Source organism: Ambystoma mexicanum, chromosome 2p, assembly GCF_040938575.1.
Source record: "Ambystoma mexicanum isolate Mex_15411 chromosome 2p, UKY_AmexF1_1, whole genome shotgun sequence".
NCBI classification, from domain to species: domain Eukaryota; kingdom Metazoa; phylum Chordata; class Amphibia; order Caudata; family Ambystomatidae; genus Ambystoma; species Ambystoma mexicanum.
The window spans coordinates 1,387,987,525-1,388,012,837 of NC_090923.1; the positions used below are offsets into that span (position 1 = coordinate 1,387,987,525).

A 25,313-nucleotide genomic window follows, 5' to 3' on the forward strand; every position below is an offset into this window, starting at 1 on the left:
CAATACAGCGTAGCTTCCTGGAAGTCTGTTGATTGGTTAAAAGACCGAAGAGGCTCGGCTGATAAAGGAAATGCTAAAGCATTTGTTTGTTCTTGTCTTTGTTGTTCGAACAGACCGGTGAGACGAACGAGTGGGAGGAGAATGAAAAAACTTTCCATTGGGCTTATTGAGTAGCCAGCTAACGGGAGAACCAGAGGACACCCTTACGTCTGTTCCTTTTCCTGAACTTTCATTTCCAATTGATTTGTGTCTCGCTCCACACAAGTTATTTCTTTTTGTTGTATCCTGAATAAAGGAACTTTGTGTTAGGGCAAGACATGTCCTGCCTGCTATCATTACAGGGCGTCTGTCAGTGCTCTAATGGGAAGAGCAAGTGGGAGTTGCATGTGTCATCCTGTCACCACCTCATGTGGGGTTAAATGGTGGTCGGATCCAGGCTGATTGCACAATGCAAACAAGCCTGCGGACGGGCAATGGAGCCATCCCATTTTCAATGTGGCTTTAATTATGGCTATTTTCTCTTTCAGCAGGCCATTGAGGCGCTCGCATAATCCATTCGTTTGTGGGTGATAAGCACAGGAGAACCTGGGCTTGAGCCCCAGTAGAGCCATTATATGCTCAAAGGTCTCATTTACGAATTGAGGTCCATTGTCAGACCGCAGGACATTGCACATACCCCATCGTGGGAATGCCTCTTTAACGGGAAGATGTGCAGCTCTGAGAGCATCATGGTGCGAAGAGGGACCGTCTTTGATCCACTGGGAAAATGGGCTATCATGTAGCTGTGGCCTTGACAAACTTTGATCATGTCAACAAAGTCTACATGAAGGTGTTGGAAAGGCCCAATTGGGCAGGGTATTTCTCCTCGCTCTATGCGGAAAGTGTGGCCTGCATTACATTTATTACAGCTAGTACAGTTCTCCATAAATGCATCTATATGCTCTGCCATATTTGGAAAGAACCACTCTTCCCCAATGTGTGCGGCAAGCACGCCCCTACTTAGATGAGTGGGATGATGCAATTGTGTGAGCACAATCTGCAGCAATGCTATGGGGATCACTAGCTTTACCATAATGCATCTGTAGGGGATATTGAACAACCCCTCTTTACCTATAGTTCCTTTTCTTTTACTTGTGCTTTTCCTTGAAACTCAATTATTTGCGTGGCAGTGTGAGAAACCTGAGGGTATTCTCCGGAGTAGACCACAGGAATTGCTTATTCAGGTATCCAGGGAAGGGCCGGCGCTCTCAGATGCCAACCCTGGGGGCGGACGAGCGAGGGAGGATCACCTGGGTAGGGGAGCACAGGGTTATGCTCAGGGAAATGCCCCAGGTGAGATGCGGTTTTATACAGAGGAAGAAGGCGAGAAGGACAAAATCATTGAGGCCTTCCTCTCATTGAATCCCTCTTATCCAAAAGCTCCATATCTGATAAGTCCAATAGGAGCCCAAACCCTGCTGTCCTCAAAAACCACAACTCCTGGAATCCCTGTTGGCCTGTGTCTTAGACAAATACTCCCGGTCATTCTTTTCCACGTCCGTCTAGTCATTATTTTTTGAACTCTCTATTGGCTTTAAGAAAACACTACCGTTCCCACAATTCCCCCATTCATTTCACAATAACTCCGGTCATTCCCGTTTGTTTCCCAAACCCTACCAATCTCTCCCTTCTAAGGTCACCAACCCTCCTGATACGAGGGTTGTAATTCCCTAGAACACCTCTTCCCCACCCTACCCTGTAGAATACTCCGATACTCTAACCCCCCCTTTTCTGACACAAACACTTTCGGACACCACAAAGGACTAACACCCAAGCCATTTACATAACATTTCTCAGTACAAGGGTCAGGCAATTGACCAGAATATCTATCTGTCTGTCTGTCTGTCTGTCTGTCTGTCTGTCTGTCTATCTTCTCTCTCTCTCGCACTCTCTCTCACACTCTCTCTCACACTCACGGGATTGACACTGGTCAATCCCATGTTTGTTGAAACTGCTAATATCAGAAGGCCTTGGGAAGGCCGCAAAGGAACGGTCAAGGTGGTCATAGATTGGTAAAACCTAAATCCCTGTACAGTCGAAAGTCTTTGACCGACAAACCATTGAAAAACATAAGGGAAGTGAATCCCACATCAAGAGAGAGAAAATGGCAAGAGTGAACTCCGCGGAGGGATGCCAATAAAGAGGGGCGAAGTTTGACGTCCCAAGAAACAGTGTGTTGACAAAAAATGAACCCGGCAGAGGGATGTTCTCGTTGAATTGGGTAAAAGACATTAAGATTTTCGAATGCTATAACCGTAATTGAGTGAGAAGGCCGTAGGGAACCCGGCAGAGGGAGGCAACCACTCGAGAGGGGTCTGAGCCCAGCATAGCGGGATCTAGGGGTGAGAAGCCATCATCCCAACTACAATGTGAATGCAAGAAGGCCTTCGAAAGGCTGCAAGGAAACGGTTAAAGTGGTCATACAGGGGTCTAGCAAAAGCCTCTATACAATCAAAAGACTTTGACCGGCAAACCATTGAAAGCTACGTGAGACGAATCCCGTTCGATAGAAAAGGAGAAAGAACTGTATGTTAGGCAAGAGTGAACTCGATGGATGTCAACAGTTTGTTGTTTAAAAAGACATTAAGACTTGTGATTGCCACCGGTACTAGTGTACCAAATAGAAGCTAACAGTCGAGAGGGGTCTGAGCCCGGCAGAGGGGGATCCAGGGGTAAACAAACACCCCAAATCATAATAGGAAAGGAACTTTTTTGTTTATTTTCTGATCCTCTAAAACAAGAGACTTTTCTAGTGGAAAGAGACTTGGCCATCAAGGGTCTTGAAGTTTATTTTTTTATAAACCTTTATTTTTGCTGTCCTATGCATTACAACTCACAGGTGAACATAGTATACATTATATATGTTTGACCAATTTGCACCAGATACAGTACTTTAGAGCAAGAGTGTTCGTTGTTTTCGGGGCCCCTTATACCAGTTGCCTAGTCGGTGTCGTCAGCGAGTTTGGTTTATTCAGTTTCTTCCTCTGATTCTACCTCGTCGTTGTCCAGGTATCGTCTGAGGGGGGCCCCAAATATCTTTAGGTCTGCTGGAGGCCACTATTCCCTTTATATATGTTTCTTTGCAGTCTTGTACCCATCTAAGATCTTTTAGCCCCTCTTGTACCGTTGGAGCTTTTCTAGCTTTCCAAGCCTTGAGAATGTTCCTCTTGGCCCCTGCATTAGATATGGCAAATAGTCTTCGGTGTTTGACAGAGATCTTGCCTTTATCTCCTAAGAAGTATTTGAGTGGCGTGGCCGGTATGTGTCTGTCCAGAATCTCGCTCACTGTTTTGGCTACTTCTTCCTAGAATTTTTTAATGGGTGGACATTCCCAGTACATGTGAATGGAATTAGCTGCCGGGGTGTTGTATTTTGGGTAGTGAATTTGTCTGGAGCTGTCGAATTTAGACATTCTGTTGGGTGTGATGTGTAAGTGATTCAAGATTTTATATTGAATTAGTCTAAGATTGGAGTTCATTGAGATGGATTTGGTGTAACGGCAGTACTTGGACGACTGTGGTTCTTCTATACTTATTTTTAGGTTGCGCTCCCATTTCTCCTTCATGTTATTAGTGGAAGGCGTATGTATTTGTACTGCTTTGTATAATGTAGATATGCCTCCTAGGAATCCCTCTAGTGACATAATTGTCGTCAGGAACGTGTGTTTGGTCGGCTCCTTCGCAAATTCTGGCCATTTCTTTTTCATTGCTGCTTTAAGTCTGTGATATTGTAGCGCCGTTGTGAGGTCTTCGCCTATCTTTTCTTCGACCAGCCCTAGCGAGGCAAACTTCCCATCTGGGTATAAGTCTCCCAGTTTCATTTCGTAGTTTGGATCCCACTTTTTTTCTATTGTCGAGACTGTAGTGGGTGCGAGATCTGGATAATGCCATAGTGATGTGTAGGGCCAGTATGGATCGGTGCATCCAACTCTTTGAAACAGGTATATCCATGATCTTACTGTGGAGTTTAGTGGGTCTATTTCTCCCCTGTCTTTTTTACATTTGTCAAAAATCATGGATTGTAATTTAATTGGGGAGGCTGCGAATTACTCCGCTTGTATATGTGCATAACTTTCAGTGGATTCGGTCCAGTATTTTGCGAAGTGTGCTAGTGTCGTATAATAGTACAGTAAGAAATCTGGAGTTGTCAACCCTCCTGTCTTGTACCTCTCGCACATCTTAGGCCAACGGTGTCTCATGGTTCCCCCTCCCCATACAAATGTGGATGCCAGTTTTTGTAGTGTGATAAAGAATTGTCTGCCTGGCCAGATGGGTATATTGCTGTATAGATATAATAACTTTGGAACTACCGCCATTTTAAGCAGAGCTATCCGGCCTTATATCGATATTGGGAGTTTGTCCCAAACTTTAAGTTTCTGCTCTAGTAGTATTAGATATGGCTCGTAATTGTTTGAGTATAGTGTTTGACTGTCTGTTGCCATGACTATGCCCAGATAACGTGCTGTCCTTGGGGACCAGCGGAATTGAGTCGAGGCTTGAGATTGTTTAGTAGCTCGAGTTAAGGGAATTATTTCAGATTTCAGTCTATTTATTTTATATCCCGAGTATTCTGCAAATTTGGATATGTCTTCCATTACTGGTGTTCGGTTAGTTTTGGGGTTGCGTACATATAACATTGTGTCATCTGCATATAGTGAAATGAATTGCGTGGGACCCCTTATGCGTATTCCCCTCCAAGCGTGAATGTGTCAGAGTCTAGCCGCCATGCCCTCTATTGTGAGCGCAAAGATGAGGGGGGAGAGTGGACAGCCCTGCCTTGTGCCCCTACGGAGTGTAAATTCTGCCGATAGCATATTATTTGTTCTGACCTTGGCCTTAGGGTTTTTGTAAAGGATTTGTATGTACTTCTGGAATCCCCACCCGAAACCTAGCTTTTTGAGTATGGAGTACATGTATTTCCAAGAGACAGAGTCAAAGGCTTTTTCAGCGTCTAGGGCTACTGCCACTACTTTCGCTTCCGGATCCATTTGTGAGGCTATTGCGAAGAACCTACAGAGATTTAAGGAGGTGGATCTGGTGGGGATAAAACCTGATTGGTCTGGATGTATTAATTTATTCATGTAGGGGAGTAGGCGGTTAGCTATTGCTTTGGAAAATATCTTTGTGTCCACATTGATCAAAGAGAGGGGGCGGTATGAGTTAAGGTCTTTAGGGGGTTTGTGGGGTTTCAAGAGGACTGTTATTATGGCCTCTTCATGAGTTTGGGGGCGAGTTCCTCTTTGTATAATTTATAAAAGTTTGCTGGAATACCGTCTGAGCCCGGTGCTTTGCCAGCTTGTAACTCCTTGATAGCTTGTATGATTTCCTCAGAGGTTAGAGGTAGGTCTAGTGTCCCTCTTTCTCTCTGGCTCAGTTCGGGCATGGGAAACGATTTCATATAGGAACTAAGTTCTTCTTCCGTTACCTGGTCTGTATTAGTGTCCAACTTCGTGTAGAACTCTAGGAAAACCTTATTTACTGCTTGGGCGATCGTATGTACGGTGCCCTCCGGGTCCACTATACTCGTGATATGTTTGACCCCGTATTCGGCCTTGATGAGGTTGGCCATTGTGCGTCCTGCTTTGTTTTCTTCTCCGTACCTTCTGGCTCTTATTGGTTGTACCATGTAATATAATTCCTGTTCCACCAATACTTTGAATTTGGCCATTTGTTCTTGCAATGGGCGTAGAGTGGGCTTTCCTGGTGTCTGCGAGTGGATGATCTCTAACCGCCGTAGTTCCCGTTCTGCTTGGTTGAGATATTTCCGTATAGCGCTGAGTGTGCCAGCAGCCTTTGATAATAAGTGGCCTCTCAGCCACACTTTGAATGTTTCCCATATTGTGAGTGAAGAACAAACGGATCCTGTATTACGGTCAAAGAATTCTATAATCTCGGTCCTTAATGGTTCTATTATTGCCTCATCTTTAAGCAATGATGGGGGCATCCTCTAGGACCGTGGGTTTTGCTGTGTGTCGCCCAGTTGTACCTCTAGCAAGAGCGGAGAGTGGTCTGATGGCTTGCGTGGAAGTATTGTGCATCCTTGCATGAATGGGATGAGTTCGGGCGAACAGAGCCAGAGGTCTATCCGGGAGCTAGAATCATGTACGTATGAGTAGAATGTATATTCCTTTTGTCCTGGGTGCTTCTCCCTCCATGCATCTACAAGCGGTAGCTTTTTCATGATCTGACGCATGGCTAGAGCCGCTTTTGTATGGGACCTCTGTACTGTGGATGAGCGGTCGATTGCAGGATCGTGGATCGTGTTGAGGTCTCCCCCCTACCCCCCATATGATTTTGGCTGTGCCGACTGGTGTGATCTGTGCTAGTACTTGCAGGTAGAATCCTGGAGGGTCCGTGTTTGGGCCATATGTGTTGATTATTATTATCTCATGTCCTTATAGTGTCCCCCATATTATGACATATCTGCCCTCCGGGTCTGTCTCGACTCTGGATAACTGGAATCCCGTGCGTTTGTGCATTAGTGTTAATACACCCGTTGCTTGTGATGAGTAGTTTGTTGCAAACCGTAGCTGGCCCCAATTTTGCGCAAATGTTTCTGTGACCTTTCGGATCGTGTGTGTTTCTTGAAGGAGCATGATGTCTACTTTATGCCTATTTGCGTATGTTAGTATTTTCCTTGCTTTGATGTTGTTCGCCAAACTTCTGATGTTCCGGGTCAAGAGTTTCAAATCTTGAGTCTTATTCCTCTCAGCCATGTACTTTGTGAGCTTTGTTCCTCCAATTGATTAAAGCGTCGCTTGAGAACACTGTGAGCATTGCATCCGACTGTTTTTGTGATAACTTAACTTTGAACTCTCCAACTTTTCTTCAGCAACAGGTCTGTGTCCCCCATCCCCAAACCCCCCACCCTCACCATCCCCCCCAACTGGATAGTGTATTCCCTTCTGTGAACCGCAACTTTTGCTTCCTTGGGGAGCACTGTTCCGCTTGTTTTGCAATTTTGGAGGTGATGTATATTGCCGTCACGCCCGGCGCTGCAGCCTTTAAGAGTGTCAATGTCCGTTCGGTGTATCACGTTCTGTGGGGATCAATGTATTATCTTATCTGATAGACTGTGTCCTGGACTTGCGGTGTCGCCGTTAGGTATTCCCGGCCGTAGTAGGGATGTTCGATTCGACATACGCCAAGGCCTCTTTTGGTGTCTCGAAAAAGTGGGACCTGCCCGCATGCTGGATACAGAGTTTCGCTGGAAACATCATTGCATAGCCAACTGTTCTATCACATAGTAGTTTTCTCAGTGTCGAATGAGCGTCTGGCCGATTGTACCCCAGTCGAGAAATCTGGGGATATGTGGACACAGTTGGAGTCGTATGACAGGGGGGGCCTTTTCCCATGCCAGTCTAAGGATGAGGTCCTGATCCCGGTAGTTGAGCAGTTGGTCTATGATTGTGCTGGCGGGGGTCCCCGGTTTTGGGGGGGGGCAGTGCCCTCTGTGCCCTCTCAATTAGGAACTGACTGGAGAAGTGGCCGTCCGGGAACAGAGTGCGTAGGATCCCCTCTAAGAATTTTTCCATAGGGACATTGGGTTTGGATTCTGCAATTCCGACTAAACGTATGTTATTGCGTCTTGATCGGGATTCTAGGTCCTCGCATTTTGCTTTAAGGGATTTAATGTCTTTATGAATGTCCACTATGGCCTTAGCCTGTGAGGTAGATGCGTCTTCTAGGGTGCTTACCCTTTCTTCGGCCTCTGATACCCTGGCATTTACTATATTTTCGCCTATGTCTTCCAGTTTGTTGTTGATGGCGGTAGACCCCTTTTCCATCGCTGCCATGTATGGGGCCATGTTATGCCCGGGTGTTTCTGTCGCAGAGTTCTCTGGGGGTTGCGTTTGGGTTGTTTGTGGTTCCAAATTGGGGATACTGGCAAATGCATCCATTGGGCCTTTTTGTTTTTTGCACCCCCTGTCATCTTGTGCTTACGAGTGATGGGCGTATGACTTTTGCGCTTTGTCGGTAGATTGAGTGCGATGATGTGGTCTTCCCTGAGTCTGGTGGGTATTGTTGGTTTGAGCTGTGTTGGGCTTCTCCACACCCTGATGTCGGTAGCTTTGTTCAGGAAGTAGTATCTGTGGCTTTCGTATTTCTAGGTGCACTGTTAGGTTGCTTTCTGTTGTAGTTTCATGCACTTACTGTTTGCCACTTTGGACCGGTATTCCACATATAATTATTGCGCCCTATACTGGCTGGCTCCGTATTGCGTTACCTGTGTACCACGTACACTGTGTTGTAGCGTGGTGGGCCCCTGGTGTCTCCTGTCCCCGTTCTGTGTGGCTCCCCCACCAGTAATGAGCCGCTCTACCAGGGGGATTCGTGTTTATGAGGAGAGAGGGGGCCAAGTTTATGTTGGGTGGGCAGCTCCCAGATGGGCTGGGCGTACTTGTGTGGGCAGTGGACACTGCACGTACCTTATTTCTGCCGTGGATGCGGCTGGAGGTAGTAGGCTGTTGGTGTCTTGCTTCGGTGTACATCGTGGTGTTCCGGCCGGTTCGCGTGTGTTGTCGGGGAGCGGGCAGTCTTGAGCACACACTGCGCTTCGTGCAACTCACTTCCACGGTGCCCGCTGCCACCCGATGTTTGATGCTGTAGTTCTTAGGGTTTGGCTGCTTCCGGCCTGTGCGTGTGAGCTCCACCGCCAAGTTGGGTGCCTCACTTGTTACTGGCGTTGTGGTGCGGCTGCTGTGTGACCGCCTTGTGTCCAGGTCGCCTTCCGCTTCGGTTCACGAGTGTTATCGGGGAGCGGGCAACCATGAGCGCACCCTGTGCTTCGTGTGACCCTCTCTCATGGTGCCCGCTGCCACCTGGAGTCCTGTGCTGCAGTTTGAAGGGCCTGGCTGCTTCCCGCTTGTGAGTGTGAGCTCTGTTGCCAAGTCGTGGGCCTACCTTATGACTGGTGTTGTGGGACAACAATATCCGGCACTGGATTTCAAATGCCGGTCTCCCGTCTCAGTGTATTTGTCTGTTGGCGCGCAATTCTCCACCCGTTGGTTTCCCTGCTGTTGGGCCGCAGGTAGTTTTCTCCGGATCCGTGGCCCGATTCAGCTCGAAACTTGGTCTGGTTTGCGCTTTTCATGTTTATTTGTATTGAATTCATCGGCTAACCACAGGATTTATGTCTTCAGGAGATTGTAGGCTGCAGAGCGCACGAGTCAAGCGGCCATTTTCTTCGGCGCACAACAGCGCCCCCAAGGCTCTTGAAGTTAAGAACAGAACTGTCGTCTCGTGCTGTGGAAGCTCGAGAAGTGTGCTGTGCTCAAACGTCCCACCTATGTCGTGCTCAAAACGTGGGGAAGGGAGACCCTGACTACTGCATACTGACATATTAGTTGTGAATACTTCTTTCTTATGAATCCTATCTCACATTCTTTTGTATGTAGTTGTAAGGTTAGGCAATAGGTTTTTTAGTATAGGCTCTTTTCGATTTGACAAGACTCAACAAAGACTGCCTTATTTTTCATTTGATGGTCGAAGCTTGCTCCCATCGTAGATTTAGGTTTAGATTAGGCATTTATCTCACCCACTTTTGCAGTTTAATAAACACCCTTGAACTGTGATCACTTGTGTCTGTCTTTACTGTTGCCACCATTAGTTCCTTACGGGCAGGTACTGAACTATACCCTTCCTTCAAGATCATCTTTTGCACGCGTATACATATGTTCGATGGAGTATCAAACTCCTTTATTTCTGCAAAATATGCTGCATGCTTCGCTTCTGCGCCATCATTGCCATGGAAGACTAGGACCCCGGCCCTTTGTGTGTGCTTGGCACTTCACAACTGCTATTGCTGATGGGAGTTGGGAGCACGTCTATGAGTCTGCCCAATAGGGGCGTGTGCTGCACTGGTGTACCGTCAGTATGTCGTAAGCCCCTCCTCTGCCACTGTGACAGTCCAGCATGTACTGTAGACGTCAGGTAGGCCGAATCAGAATACACTGTAACTTCCTTGTCCTTGTGCGCTTCTAGTTCCATTATGACAGCCCTTCATTCTGCCACTTGTGCTAAAAAGTGTGAAGGCAACCTTGCGTTTGCTACTATTCTGGCTGTCCCTTCTGATTTAATTTTCACCACTGCTGTCTCAGTATGCCTTGCTTTTGTCACCTGTTCTATCGCCGAGGACCCGTCTAAAGTACTTCTCCCCTACTTTAGGGATGTCATCATATTGTTTTATGTACGCGTTACAGTCCTGCACATAGTCTCCTTCTTCCACTGGTTCAGCTACGAATGTTGCTGTGTTTCCAATTCTGCATCTCACTACCTTTATTTCTGGATTTGAGATGATTACCTCATATCCAGATGCTCTCTGGGTAGTCAACATTCTTTTCTTTTTTTCTTCAAGGATCGCAAAGAAGGCATTCTCCACGTAAAGTGTGGTGTTGCACCCCATTGTGATACTCCCAGACTTCTACGGCAAATGCAGCAGCTGCCAAAGCTTGTTCGCATGGTTAATGTCCTCTCCTCACTGTCTCCAAACGCTCATGATAGTAAGCCATTGGTTTGTGTCCTAAGGTTGTCTTCTGCTTGAGCACTGCAGTCATCACGACTCTGTTGGAGTGTGAGAAAAGATAGAATTTGTCATGGTAATTGGGAATCCCTAACACTGGAACTATGCATATTGCCTTCTTCAGCTCCTCAAATGCTTCAGTCATTTTGTGTGCCCACAATAGGTTACCATCACCTCTCTGTGCCTCACGAAACCTGTTTAATGGGGTCTCGTATATGTGCTGTAGTCAAATACTCAGGCTCTGCAATAATTACAGCGCCCCAAGAATTGCTGCATCACTCTTACTGTCTTTGGCCCTGGCATTCTGAAGATCGCCTCCTCCCTTTCTGGAGTTACCTTTTCGGCCTTCCTGCGATACCAGCTGTCCGATGTACAGCACTTCCTTCTGGCAATAATGTAGTTTAGCCTTTCCTTCCTTGTAACCTTTCTCTGCTAATACTGTCAGCAAGTGTACTGAGTCATTTCGACACTGCTCTGGCTGCAAATCAAAATGTTGTCTACATACTGAATAATAGTTCTGTCCGGCTATATGTTTCTGCAGTCCATTTGAAAGACCCCATTGAAGATAGAGTGTGACTCACAGTACCCCTGTGGTCATCTCATGTGTATCCACTTCTGGTTTCCATATAGGAAGGAACTCTTTGTGGAGTGGTATAGAAAAGAGGGCGTTCTTCAAATGTATTATCGTGAAATGGGTAGCTTCCAGCGGAACGCTACATAGGATTGTCGCTGGACTGGGAACTAACAGAAATTCTGCCTCAACAATTTGGTTCAAAGGGAGTAAATCCTGAATGAAATGGCATGGTCCCCCTGTCACCTTCTTTACTGGGTACACAGCTGTGCTACATTGTGACTCTGAAGGGACTAAAATGCCTTGTTTTACTAAAGTAGCAATCGTCTCATCAATGCTTTTGTCTGCCTCTCTTGATAGGGTATATTGCCTTGCCCATATTAAAATAGCCCCTGGCTTGAGCTTTATTTTGATAGCTTTTATCCCTTTAAACAGGCCAACGTCATATGAACTGCTAGTCCAGAGGACACTGGGTACTCGCCTCAAATCTTTCTCGAGAAATAGTAGTGGTGCCTTTATCAGCAAAACCATTCTGCGGTACTTCCCTGTAATGTATCCTCACCCAATGTGGAATGCTCATGAAAAACACTGTCTTGTGATCGGAGTAGTCGTCTCGAAACAGTTGCTCACCTGTTAAGTCAGTCAGTCTATGTCCTTCCCCTACTACAATTACTATCGCCCACAATTGTCCAGTGTCGTCAGTTCCATACAATACTAGTCTCTCATCCTTTACTATAACCACCTCTGGTTCTACAGGTATCACCTGTCCTTCCTTCTTATTTAGGGGAACCTTAAGTCTGAACAAGAATTTGTTGGGTATGCATAATAATTTGCCTTGTATCCCTGGAAGCCATTCTATCAACACTTCCACTCCATATTGAAAAAAGATCAAGGTTGGCGGGCACCCCCTCTGTACAGTCTGCCTGCAATATGCCTGAATTAGTTCCCTCACGTTCATGTAGTGAATTCCTTGTTTTGAGCATACTATTCCTTGGTTAGGGACAGAAATGGTCATGTTGAGTCGGCTCATCATGCCCTACTGTAAGGAAGGCATGGTATCAAACAGTGAACTTGGACACAAATGATCATAGTTCAAGGGTGTTTATTGATCTTAAATTGGGTTTGAAAAACGCCCATCTAATCCTAAATCTAAAGATCGGAGCAAGCTACGACCATCAAATAATAATAATGCAGTCCTAATAGAGTCTGGACAAACTAAAAGGGCCTATACTAATAATCCTATTGCCAATCCTTACTCCTAAATACAAATGGTGTGGGAAACAATGTTATACAAAAATATAAGTGTTCAAGAAATTAAATGTCAGGATAGTTGAGCCATTAGCTTCCCTTCCCGACATTTTCAGCACTGGACAAGGCAGCACACTCAAGCTTAGCACATACTCTGGCTTTTCAAGCACGAGGATGCAGTTCAAAATCTCATTATCAGGACCTTCCGTGCCAAAGTTTCTTTGCCATTCAAAGTCTCTTATTTCAGAGGGCCTAAATGCGACAAACATTCGAAGTTCCTTTCTCTTCAGGATTCTCATAAGCACAACTTCTCTGGTGACTCACTGTTCACCCCGGATCCCTCTCTGCTGGGCTCAGACCCACTTTAACACAAAACCGTCAATTGCTCTCCCTCTGCCGGGCTCGCAACAAATTGATCTCATTTTTCAAACTTTCTTGACTATATCAAAATCGAAGACTTTCGACTGGGTGCAGGATTTTGCTTGACCCATAAGTAATGGTTTCTTGTGGGAATGGTCAAGGGAACTTCCCTCCTTGCTATCTCCTCCCGGTTTCCCCCTCTTCTCTCATTCGGCTCCCATCTCGAAACTGCTGTTTCCTCGTGTGCTTTGCCTCACTGAGTGTGCGTTCGTGCTCCGCCTTTTATCCTTCTGGGGAAGCTTAATGGAAGCCCGGTGTGAGTGATGGTCAGTAATTGCCTGACCATTGTATTGGGACACGTCAGGTATACTGCTCAGAAATCAGTCTGTTTTCTCCCAGAGTGAGCTGTCTGTGTGAAAGTGTTCGTGTAGGAAAAGGGGGGGGGTTTTAGAGTTCCTTCGTACCCTATCTGATAGGATGGGGTAAATGTGTTGCAGGGAAGGGGATATCTCGTTGCGCCATCCGACGTCCCACTCCCACAAGACCCCTCACCAAGGTGATTCTCCTGCACTGGTCCACCCCCAGGAACTGGATCCAAAAGCAATGGTTGTGCCCTGGCCACCTGGATGACAGATCCCCGGGACTAGTGGGTGAGGCACCTTCTGGTTTCTCACACTACCCATTATATTAACTGGTGTCTGTCGGGAATAATACAATGGCATATTCGGGTCATGTTCTACTACGGAAATCAGACGTTCATCAGTGAAAGGAACCAAATCTGTAGCCCCAGAGAATCTCTGCGTATTCATGACATCGGGTATCTGTCCTCCCTAATACAGGATCGAGTTGCCCCCATATCTACGAGAAAGGAGAAGGTCTTGCCACCTATTGTCACCCCTATATGTGGCTCCTCATTCGGGTTGGGTGTAAAAGATAGGATTGAACACAGCAGGTTTGTCTGTGGGCTGTTCGGTTGCTGATATGACATTCCTGTCCCTGTAAATGGATTGCCCCCCACTACAATCACTCTCCCAGTTTCCATATGGAAGTCTGCATCGTGGAGTCTGTGTGCGTCGTTGCTACAATGCTTTGCTGCATCAGTGCCTGCTGTGCTGGTTTAGGTGGCTGCATATGTCCCTGAGCTTGTGGTGCATGTGTCTGGCATGATAGTCGGCTTGCTCTGTCTGAGGTGTTGGTTGATGCCACATCCCCCCATTCAGTTGCATTTCTCCCCTGCTTCTGCACATTTGAGATATGTGCCCCATCCTTCCAAATAGCTAGCACTTTATTGGAGCCCCCATTGGTCTTGGCTGTCCCCCATTGAATCCATCTCCACCCTGCTGTATCGGGTATCTGAACCCTCTTCCCTGGGGCACTGTTCCCCATCCCCTTGGCCAGTGGTTTGTGTCGCCTCTTCCTACAGAACCTCCTCCTATTGCCTGTGGTTGATTTTGTATATTCTGAGGACCTACTTCCTCCACACTCGTCAGCATTGCCCCTTCCATTGTATACTTCGATGGCTTCTTCTGCACTAACTTCGCCTCTTCCTGCTTGCTCTCCTCACGCTTCTTTCTTGCATTCTCTTGCTTTAACCACCAATAGTGCACTGTAGTAGTTGGATCTCTGACCATGGCTTAGCCTTCATCCCCACTAACTTCTTCAGCTGTTTCTGTACCTGCTCTGGCAACCCTTGCCTTAATATGTGATGACATAACCCCACTGTTTTATACCACAGCTCTCTCGTCTCGAGACGCCAACATTCTTGAATCTCCTGAATTTATTGAAGTGGGTCTTCGTCCTCTCACATTTTGCGTGCCATAATTGCACTCATGTTAGATTCATCTGGGTTCTGTACTCTTAGATCTTGCCATACGGACGCTCAGCAGTTGTTGAGCTGTGCGCCGTGTTCTGTGTTACCATTCCGGGGTACCCTGCTCTTTTCCAAACATCGTCTGCTACCTCCCTGAGAATGGCTGAAAGTAAGCTCTTCATGTTGCCCACTGCAAGTGTCGTCCCTGCCGTTAGTCTTTCAATCTCATGAATCCATTTCCCAGCCCCTACCGTCAACGAAGGTAGCTTGCACCTTAAATTATCCTCGTCCATCTGTTGCCACAGTATATACTGGGGGCGTCCGCCACCCTTCTCTTATAGCGGAAACTGTGTCAATCTTATTTCTCCGTCATGTCACCCCATGTCTTTAGTGGCTGTAAATCTCTACTTGTTTCCGTCCTAGCAGGGCTCTGAGCCTCTGTGCATATGTGGTAATTTGTCTGCACTGTGTGGTCTGTCCCTAGGACGTTCCAGTCATCTCTTGGGTTCTCCCTCTTCTCTTCCTTTGTCTTCCCCCTTCTCCCCAAAATGTGTCTCTGCCAGGGCTTGTTTCCCTGGAGCGGCGACAAGGCTTCTGCCCCTCGTCATTGTCGCTTTACTGTTGATCTCCATCTAACACCATGGTCCCAATGCTATTGTCACTCTCTTCTTTCATCCTCAAAACTAAGCCTCCTTAACATTGGTTTCTCCCGCTGTTTCCCTTTCACTTGATCTGAAAATCCACGTTCCCCCCTCATCGAGGACTCTGTTGTACCCCTGCTCGTTTTTGCGGCAACCGAAACAGTCACTGCTGCTTCTATAAAGTCCTGCTAATCTTATTTGTATTCCTTCCCAGTAATCGTCATTGAGACGTGTCAACTCCGTTTTAATGTCCACTGCTTCCTTAGAATGTCTCTCCCTACTTTCTTCTCTTTCTGGCTCACGTCTCCTATCCTTCATTTCTTCTGTGCTTCAACGCTTTTTAACGAGCCGCTCGACTTCCAACCTTCTTTTCTCCCTCTTTATTTGTAATCGTGTCTCCTGCTTTTCTTTAGCCTTCCTCCTCACTGTGTCCTCTAGCTCTCACTGCTTTTTCTTCTCTCTCCTCTCTTTCTTCTGCTTCTAAGGCAGGTTCTTTTCTCAACCTGCCATATTCTTCCTTCTCTTCCCTTTCTCTTCCTTGTACTTCTCCCATTAACTCTGCCCATTCTTTAGTTTCTTCCTCCGTATCTTTCCTCTCCCGTATGTCCCATCTCACCTGTAGTTTTCCCATCTAGTTTAAGCAATATCTGTCGACCTACCCATTGATTAGGTGTGACTATCGCCTCATGGCCTCCGCTATGTCCTGTCTTCCCCACGTCATCTTCCCTTAGTTTTGCTTGCAATTTGCTGCACTCTTTACATTCGCTGCTGTTAACCTGTGCTTTTTTATTTGCCTGCTTTGCGCCACTAAGTGTGCCTTCGCTGCTGTAACGCTGGAGGTGCAAAAATAGGATTGGTATATCTTGCTGCTCCTTTGAACTCCCGTAAGGGGTAAAATCCCTGATTTTCTGCAGTTCAGTCCACATCTGCAGTTTGAGGAGGAGGCGCCGGCGGCGGTACGTCTTCCATACTGCGTTGACTCAGCATTCATTGCTTTTGGATCGTGTCCCCTTCCTCGTCCTGAAAAATTTTTCATAGCTCTAATATAGCCAACCAGTTACTTAATTTTCTCCCCTTATAAGCTGCTTGTAAGTACATAGTCGTATGTTGCTGCACACATTTGAAAACGCTTCCATCTTTGGGCCAAGGCTTCGCCAATTTGCCCTTGGTATCGCGAGTCCATTCCACAATATATTTGCGTATTTTGTCTGGATATTGCGGGATATTGCACAAATGTTGAATGGGTGTATCCCTCACTTTGACACGTTATTTTACATTCATCAATATTTACTTAACCTCAAATCGGGATTCACCGTTCACGGTCAATTTACCTTGTGAATTTGCAATCTACATAATTAACGTTACTTCTGAATCACATTTTCCAAACCATGACAGTATGAAAATCTTTTCAACAGCCTCTATGACTCATCCACCATCAACATGAGCGTGCTACGCGCACCACCCACACTGCATATCTCGCCCTTAAGACCCAAACCACGACTCCACACATGCTCCTCAAGCTCTTCCCAAATGGTACAACGCTTTCTATCGATTCAAGCAACAGTTCAATCAAATGAAGTCCACCACACACTTCGAGTCATATTCGACAACCTCACAGGTGACGTCACCAACTGCCTAGAGGAAAGGCCGTGAATACTTCACTATATATGTCCGCTTTCAACAACATAAACACAATAACAAACATGACATAATGCGCCGCCGTCTTCCTACCTAACAGGGTATCCTCAAAATCATGTGGTCTCTCTTCTATATGCCGCATATAGGAACACATCTAAAGAGATAAATTGGGAAACCACCTTTCGTGATATAAGCTAGCTTCTCCTGTTAATACCTATACACGAGTAACCGTACATAAACTAGCATCCATAAACTACTGTACCATCCATGAACTAAGCTAAACTGCCTAACTCGTAGGTATACCTTTTTTGTATTTTTTTGTTTTTTGTCTATAAACCGAGCTAACACCTCGAATATAGGTAACCTTTTTATAATATTTGTATCTTTTTTTTCTTCCGTAAACTAAGCAGACCATCTAAACTGACCGCCTAAACTGACCACCTAAAGAACGGGTCACATTTGCACAAAAACACAAACCATAGAATCATAACACTAAGCAGAACTTTCCCCTTCCCCCATGTTTGCCCTATAGTCTAGTCTATACTTGTACTCTGTGGTTCGCTGAAGCCCCTCTGACACCTACTCTAGCACAATTGGCCACTCTGCCGTCTGGTCGGCTTGGTGTCCCATGGGGAGCGGGCAGGAATTTCCTCCAATGCGGCTCCCGTCGACATCTTCACTTATTTTCACATGTGGTGTGGGGAGTCTGTTCACGTGAGTCGTCACGCAGCCCTTCAGGCATGCGGCGGGACAAGGCAGGCTTAATGCTGATGTCTTAGTGACCATCCTCTGCTACCACATGTAAGGGAGGGGCAGGGGCACTCTTAGCAGCTACCCCGATTGCCAGCAAGAGAATATCTGGGCCCCAACAAAATACCTGCTGCAAAAATGGAAGAGTTTACTGTCTTTATTAGCCAACAAAAATGACAGGGATCACATTAGGACAGCATGTCGTTTCCAGAGCTCTCGTCATCCAAATGTGTATCACACCGTTTTGACCATATCTGACGTCATAAAAACAAGTTAGGTCCTCCAAAACCTATCAGGGATGGTTATTGGTCAGTTTAGAGAAACTACATATATGATATATACGGGGTAGTTTTGTTATTGGATCGCCATATCTGTTGGCTCATCCTAGGACCACCTCTACAGGTAACAAATACAAAGGTTCAGAAACATGGAGAAGCTATTGGCCACTGCAACATAATGTCTTGAACGTTAAAGGTGGCTACGAATTGGGTAAAACCTGTCTTCCCAGCCTTGGGACCTTGGACGGCTACCAGACTGAGTGGACCTTTTGATGTTGCCATCTCTGATCGCGTAAGCCCTGAGAGAGTATATCCAGTTATGAACCTGTGCAGCAATTGTATCTTCACACCTCTGGTTTGATGGGGACAGCTTCCCTCCATCTACTTTGAGTGAATAGGCAATGTCCTATTCTTCCTTTTTTTTTTACACATGTGTAGAGACCACGAAATGGAGCTCCCTTGCTTGTAATTATGAAGATTTAAAACCGAATCCCTTGCAGGTGTGTTATTGTTTTGGTAAAATGGAAACTTTCCGTCTCTGCTCGTTCTTGGCTAGGATGTGTACTATGTCTGCGCTGGAAGCTCTGTCTACCCGCCTTCAGCTGTATCAGTCTGTCAGCCCTTCCATGTATTCAGAGCCTGTCCCACCTTCCCCATTCATTTCAGTGCACCTATAGCTTCCATCTTTGTTCTTAGGGGCCTCTATTTTAGTCACAATCGAGCATGTACAAGTTCGATTATATGTATTCTTGGCATCTTGCTGTTTCTGCTTTAGCAAAGGCTATATATGTGTGTCGGTCATCTATCTGCGTGAGTCATAGGCATTTGTTTCGTGTCTGTCTGCGAAAAATTAATGTATGTTTGTGTAGCTTCATGCATGGATGCCTATATGCTTCATGTCTACGTGCACCTATGTCGTGATGCCAGTGATGATGTCATTAGTTTTCACAGTTGCAGTCAACTTGTTCGATCAATGGCAACTCTATCTCCTTCATATCGTCAATCAGGCATGGCTTGAATGGGTGTCTGAGCAAGCAATGTTTCTCACATCTGCACTACATTGACGATGGTGATGAAGGATCCAAGAATGATGTACATATATCACGTTTCTGCATTTGGGCTGCGAGTCGGGTGGGATCACGAGGGCCACACTTGGACCACCGTCTTCAAACTGCATTGCAGGAGCAAATAAATACAACTTTCTTGCACCAGTGACTTTCCCTTTCGAATCCCTTACCTGCTCTCTGAAATTTACACTGGAAGACTTTGAGCTCAATAATTCTCTAGGTGGCCGCATACATGAAATGTTTAGGACAGTATTTAACATCACACTTGTCAATCTGTCTCATTTTGGCCTGTCCTTTCAGCTGTTGCTGGGAAGCGGTTCTGATATGTCAAGTAGGGGTGTGGCAAATTGTCACAGCTTGCAGCCAGCTTTCCCTCCAGAGTTCAGATTTCCAAAGTGTATTGTTTTATCATGCCACACACAATTCTGCGATCGGCTGTAGCTCCTTATGTGCTCCTGCCCAACACTCTCACACGGTCAGTCTCCCACCCATGGGTATTAGTCCGTTCCTTTCCTCCCATCTCCTTTTATGGACATATGTCTGGTGTCGCCTCAATATTTTCCTACTTTGTCCCCCTTTTACTCCTTCCCAACCCAAAGTTTACTTTCCTGAAAGGATGCATGGAGGACCTCCTGCACCAGGATGTGAAATCGAGAGGTACACACACAACACAAATGTACACTGATCAAAGACGGGGACTGCTTGCTCCTGTCCAAAAGGTAACATTTCTGACCTGGATATTGGTATTGCATAGTCACCAAGTGAGTTCATTCACAATAGACTTGAATCCCTAGTTGATTCTCCCTTTAATTCAAATACCTAGAACTTTGGTACTACTGGTCCCTCTGTGGCAAGTAACCAATCCTCCAATGTTTTGTACCTCGTGCAGGACCTTGTTTCTCTACTTTTTCTTTTTTTTTAAGTTGTGAATGCAAAACCATGGAAGTGAAAGTGTGGAACATGCAAACAGCAGTAGTTGGTGAAATCAAAATGTATACATGGCCTTGGACGTACAGTGTGCAGCGAAAAGAAGAAAGTTGGCGGCGGGGTACTTGTAGAGCGAGTAGCCTTTGAGATTTGGGCCTACTGCCTCAGTCTTGCAGTCCTTCTTTGCTATCCAGTTCAGAGACCAAGCTACTTTTATACAATTCAGAGACCAAGCTACTTTTTAACAGCAAGGTGTATCTTTTTCAGACGAAAGAAGACGGGGAGCCAGAAAACAAGCAGTTCATAGAAGAGGGGGAAGACAAGGAAGAGATCAAGCACAGGTAATATTGTTTCTTATCACACGTGTTACAGATCCTGCCATAGAACATGGTTCCTTTGTTGAAGATGCACTAAAGGCTAACAAAGGAAAAGAAAACAAGTAATGGCAAAGCAAGGAGGCCGGGCATCGTAAATCTAGAGTTTTTGGAGTATTTAGTTGAAGTATATAGTTTTTGGTGTGTATAGTCTTCGTAAAAACAGGTACTTGCACTGCCAATGGGGCCTTCACTCGTCCACAGGGCAAATAATATATTATATGGAGCAACTGAGTGGCGGCAGGGGTTCTTTAAGTACTCTTTCAGCGAGCTGAATCTATTTCTAGCCAGGCCTAAGCATTATGGCATGGAAGACGTCCCAGAGCAATGCCAGTGGTTATAATTAATTCAAAACAGTCCGTCACTTTTGGTCAAAGATCTACCTGTACAGTGCACCGAAAATACAGTGCTCGGCACTCTGAAATGGTCATCAAGATGACAAATGAGTGTATGACATAACACTCAAACCCCTCTTTATGGCGTACAATATCTAGCATGAGGGGTGGGTACAGCTTCAGTAGCAGGCTATGAAGCAAAATGTCAACTTTAATTAATATTAAAGACTTGGCATCTCCCCAAATATTTTTGCCACACCCATTTACTTCCTTCTTGATTATATGAAGGGACCACTGGCTTCACCTCCAGCTTGATATACAAAATAACCCTCAGCAGTTATTGTTAAGAATTAGCTGCCAGATCAGTGGTGTACATTTACCAAAATCCGAGAGGTACACAGATTAACAGCACGTGTCCATTTAACCCATTGAAAGTGGATGCCTTTCTTTTTTTCTTTTTTACATTTTCTTTATTGAAGATTTAAGGGGGCAGCGTGCTAATAAATGGGGATTAACAACAGAAACAACACCCAGCTACCAGATATAGAAAACAAAGGATGCTACAAATCCGTATTAATCCTGGGTCAATATCACGAGTTGCAAAGCAGCCGACATGAGTTGTGAGAAGCAACAGAGGGTTAGCAACTGCTACCCCTAGTTATCCCCCAAAAAAGCTTGAACGTTTGTTTTGCTTAACACCGACACCACTGCCTAATTTTGGTTTCCATTGGCAATAATCACTCCTCTAAATGTGCACTTGTAGTTTGACAGTAGCCTTAAGGTCATTATTAAGAAATATGCCTACTGTGGCGAATCCTTGGATGTCGTCACTTCTCCTCTAGGGGGAGCACCTTCCCATGGGGCCAGGGAGGTGAGACCACTACCCGATAGTCACCTTGGGGGTTGTGACGAATACCAGCGTATTGTCACTGTTCCCATAGGGGGACCCCTTTCTCATGAGGCCAGGGTGTTGAGACCGCTACCCATAGTCCCCCTAGAGGTGTTACTCAGTGGGTGGATCTCATGGGGTAGGGGGGGGACCCATCTATGGGACCAGCAACGACTATCTTGGGAGAATGCAGTATGCACCTCCTCCACTTCAGTCCCTCTTTACTCTTACCCCAATCAGTCCTCTATGGTCCCCCACACGTCTACATATTTGTGTAGAGTAGAAGACCCCATCCACACAGACCATACTGGGATGAGGAATAGTGAGGGCTAACCAGATGGTGTCCATACAACCACTGACATGAAGGGCAGGCAAGGAGGAAAGGACCTACTGTGGAACCAACATACACGGTACAGTCAGCAAGAGCAAGAGCCAAAGATAAAAAGGGAAGAAGGGTTGTGTATTTAGTAAGATCCTCCCTGTAGGAACCGAGAGCTTGCTGGAGGCTCGCAGCAGAGAACAGAAAAAGCTGACGGAGCCTCGCCGAACACACGCAGTGTTCACAGTCATCCAGGCTGGAGAATCGAAGACCTGAAAGAGACTTTGAATCTGACCACACAGTCAGACTGAGAATCACAAGCCGAGAGGGACCAGACCTGGGAAGGCTGCGAGGGCACGCACAGACAAGATGCAAGGCGATGCAGAAGCTCGTAGCAGGAGTACGCAGCTCTGCTAAGCTGCCCGAACAAGCTGGAAGCACCATAAAAGATTACCGAAGCAGGTGATAGAGATAAAGGAGTACGAAGGAGGCAGTTGGGGAAGGCTGAAGAACCCCATCTCCCTCGTAACAGTACTTGGAAAGAGCCAAGAAAGAGACATCTGAGAATCAGTACCTGGCAGGTTAATCAAACGGGCTTGATTAATACATACTATAAAGCTGAGCGAAGGGTCTGGACCCAAACAAAGTTGGGGGGAAGCCCTGCAAGAGCAGAACACAATTGACAAGGACCCACATCAGTTTGGAGAAGCGGGCCACCAAGGGACTGGGGCCCACAGCAAGTCGGTGGGATCCTGAGGAACATGCAGGGGTCCGGAGAGGGGGAAGAGAGGGGTAGGAGAGGGTGGAGTTAAGGGAAGCAGGGGGGAAGAGATGGGGGGGAGAGAAAAACACATCCGACTTGGAGATACACTTGTGAAATGGAGAAAGAACATGGTCTTCAAAACTGAATATTGAATTGGCATGCAGAACGAGAGAAGCCTCTTTCTAGATCAGAAGACACCTAGATTTTTCCTTAGTTCTTCTAGAGTGTAAGGGACGGAAATAGGTTTCGACATAGGATGGTGGACATTTTACTTTATGGGACATCCTGACCGATTCCTTAGTCTTTTTGTTGAGATAATGCAACCCCTCTTAGAAATAGGGCAAGATAGGTTTCCTTTTTCTTTACTGTTATAGAAATAAGTCTTTGCCAACAAACATGCCATTTTCTTTGTGCCGGATCAGCCTGCTGGTAAGCAGACTATAATTGTTTGCTAGAGCAATGCTCCTGCGAAGCAAATATAAGTAATTATTTGGTTACCTGTGCCATTTTCAGCTGCATTGCGCCCTGTTGAGCCCCCTCCTCGACACCAGTCCTGCTTCCTGTCTCCCCATCCTGCCTCCCTGCCCGCCCCCTGATTGGGCCTCTGGCCCGTGTTTGGAACACCAGTAAGGTGTATTGTGGGAGCTAGACGCTCATTGACACTTTGGGCCAGATCAGCCTGCTAGTAAGCTGACTATATACGATAGATCAATGCTCCTGCAAAGCTCATAAAAGTAATTCTTTGGTTGTCTTTGCCATTTTCAGCCACATATCGGCCTGCTGAGCCCCCTCCTCGACCAGCATCCCCCCACCCCCCACACCCACCTCCCCAACCGTCCCCGGATTGGACAGTTGTCCCTTTTAAGTTGAGATTCCAGGGCAGCCCCCTGCCTGTGCAACCCCCTCCGATAAGGGCCCCAAGACAAAGGGCAGCTCCAGCAGAAGCAGCTCCAGACCTTGTTTGCCCCAGTTTGACCTTGTAGGCCTGTGATGCCTGCTGCCGTCAACCAGCAGCGACTAACAAGGCAAGTGTAGACTGGGCAGGGGGCACAGCCATTACAGCACCCCATTAAACTGACCCACCATTCTTATTACATAATAGCTTGTAGTCTGACGCATGTAGCCCACAGTTGTATGTTAACCATATTTCGCATTTAGGCCAATTTGTATTAGTCAGCCATTTCGCGCATTTAGGCAGATTGTCTTAGCCATATCTTACATTTTGGCACAATATCCGTCTGTCCACGTATCCGAACTGCATCTACTGTTTGGGCGTTTCTCCTCGTACCCACCTGTCCCAAATCTGGGTGTTACCACATCTACTGTTGTTCGCCCACTCTAGGCGTTTCTCCTTGTATCCAGGTGTCCCAAATCTAGGTGTTAATGCATTTACTGTCTACTGTTGTGGCCCCCTACTAGGTGTTTATCCCTCTGACCAGGAGTCCCAGGGCCGGGTGACTCTACATCTACTGCTGTGCCCCTGGTGGACGTGCACCCCTCTATTCAACTGTCTCTAATCTAGGTGTTCCTGTTTCTACACTTAGCGGCCTGAAACACCACCCCTACGCCTACACATGACCCCAGCTGCACCGTCCATATGTGGGTGACCTCCCAATTAAGGATGCATCCTACCCACAGAATAGATATTTTGTCACACTGCCCAAATCAGAGCTGCACGCTGGCACATCAGTAAGCCTAGTGAGAGCCACCACACCCTAACCCAACCATCTACAATGCACAGCCCAACCTCCTAACCCTCCACCTCATCTCGCACCCCCACCCTCCATAACTCCATATAGATCCTTCCTACATGCTTATTCAAACCCCCCTTTTCCCTCCTACTTCATCCTCCACGCAGATCCCACTCCGCACAGTCGAGAGCGGCATGATGGAGAGCAGGAGTTAAAAAAATTGACCCCCTGAGCATGCTGCACAACCCAGCGACCCAGGTAAGCCAACCACCCACCCACTACCCATTCACCTGCGCCCTCACCTCGCACCTCTCCCAAACAACATAGTACCCCCGTTTCCAACTCACGCTTCCCTTCTCTAAGCACAACAAAAGTAGCCCTGGCCAAAACCCCAGTTTATAGTTAATATTTCAAATTCAATTATTTCAAATGTAAAAATGTCAAACATGAAGTCGAATTTTTTTTTCTCGAATGTTTCATATATTTTTTTTTGTTTTTCCTGGGGGGGGGTTCCGCCCCCCAAACCCCTGTATTTTTTTTTTTACACTTTATTCTACTTAGCAAAACCCCCCAAAAACATGTTAAATAAAAAAATGAAACATTCCACAAAATAAAATTTCGACCTAATGTTTTCGACATTTTTGCATTTGAAAAAATGCATTCGACATACTGACTGGACACCCAAAACCCCAACCTCCACAGCCACCCCCCCTGTAAACCCCACTTACTACCACTCCATGGGTCCGTAAGTCAAGGAAAGGCCCAGACCAGCTCAGGCCCCACTTAGCATCACCCATTCACCTACCCAGATTCCAATCCCTGCCACCTCACTGTAGGGCCCAAGCCTTCCCCTTCGCCTCGCCCACCCCTCTCCCCCACACCCTCCTCTGACCACCCCTTTTCCCCTACCCACCACGACCAACCCCCATCGCCCAATGCTCTACCCTGGACACACCCTCCCTCAACACCCCACCATATCCCCCTCCTCCACTCCCTCTCCTCCTACAATCCCCAACCCGACCCGACCAGCACTTGCAAACAAACTCCCACAAATCTCTTGCATCCTCATCAATTCCAGGTCAGTCTCTAAAA

At 46.5% G+C, this 25,313-nt stretch overlaps 1 protein-coding gene across 1 annotated transcript in view; it reads left to right on the plus strand.

Annotated features, from left to right (window-relative positions):
- The window catches only part of CCDC12 (coiled-coil domain containing 12), a 531,323-nt gene that overhangs the window by 191,042 nt on the left and 314,968 nt on the right, over nucleotides 1-25,313 (plus strand). Inside the window, exon 2 of the mRNA XM_069645806.1 lies at nucleotides 20,118-20,191. Within this exon, the coding sequence (XP_069501907.1) occupies nucleotides 20,118-20,191 (74 nt within the window). The remainder of the gene's footprint in view (nucleotides 1-20,117; nucleotides 20,192-25,313) is intronic.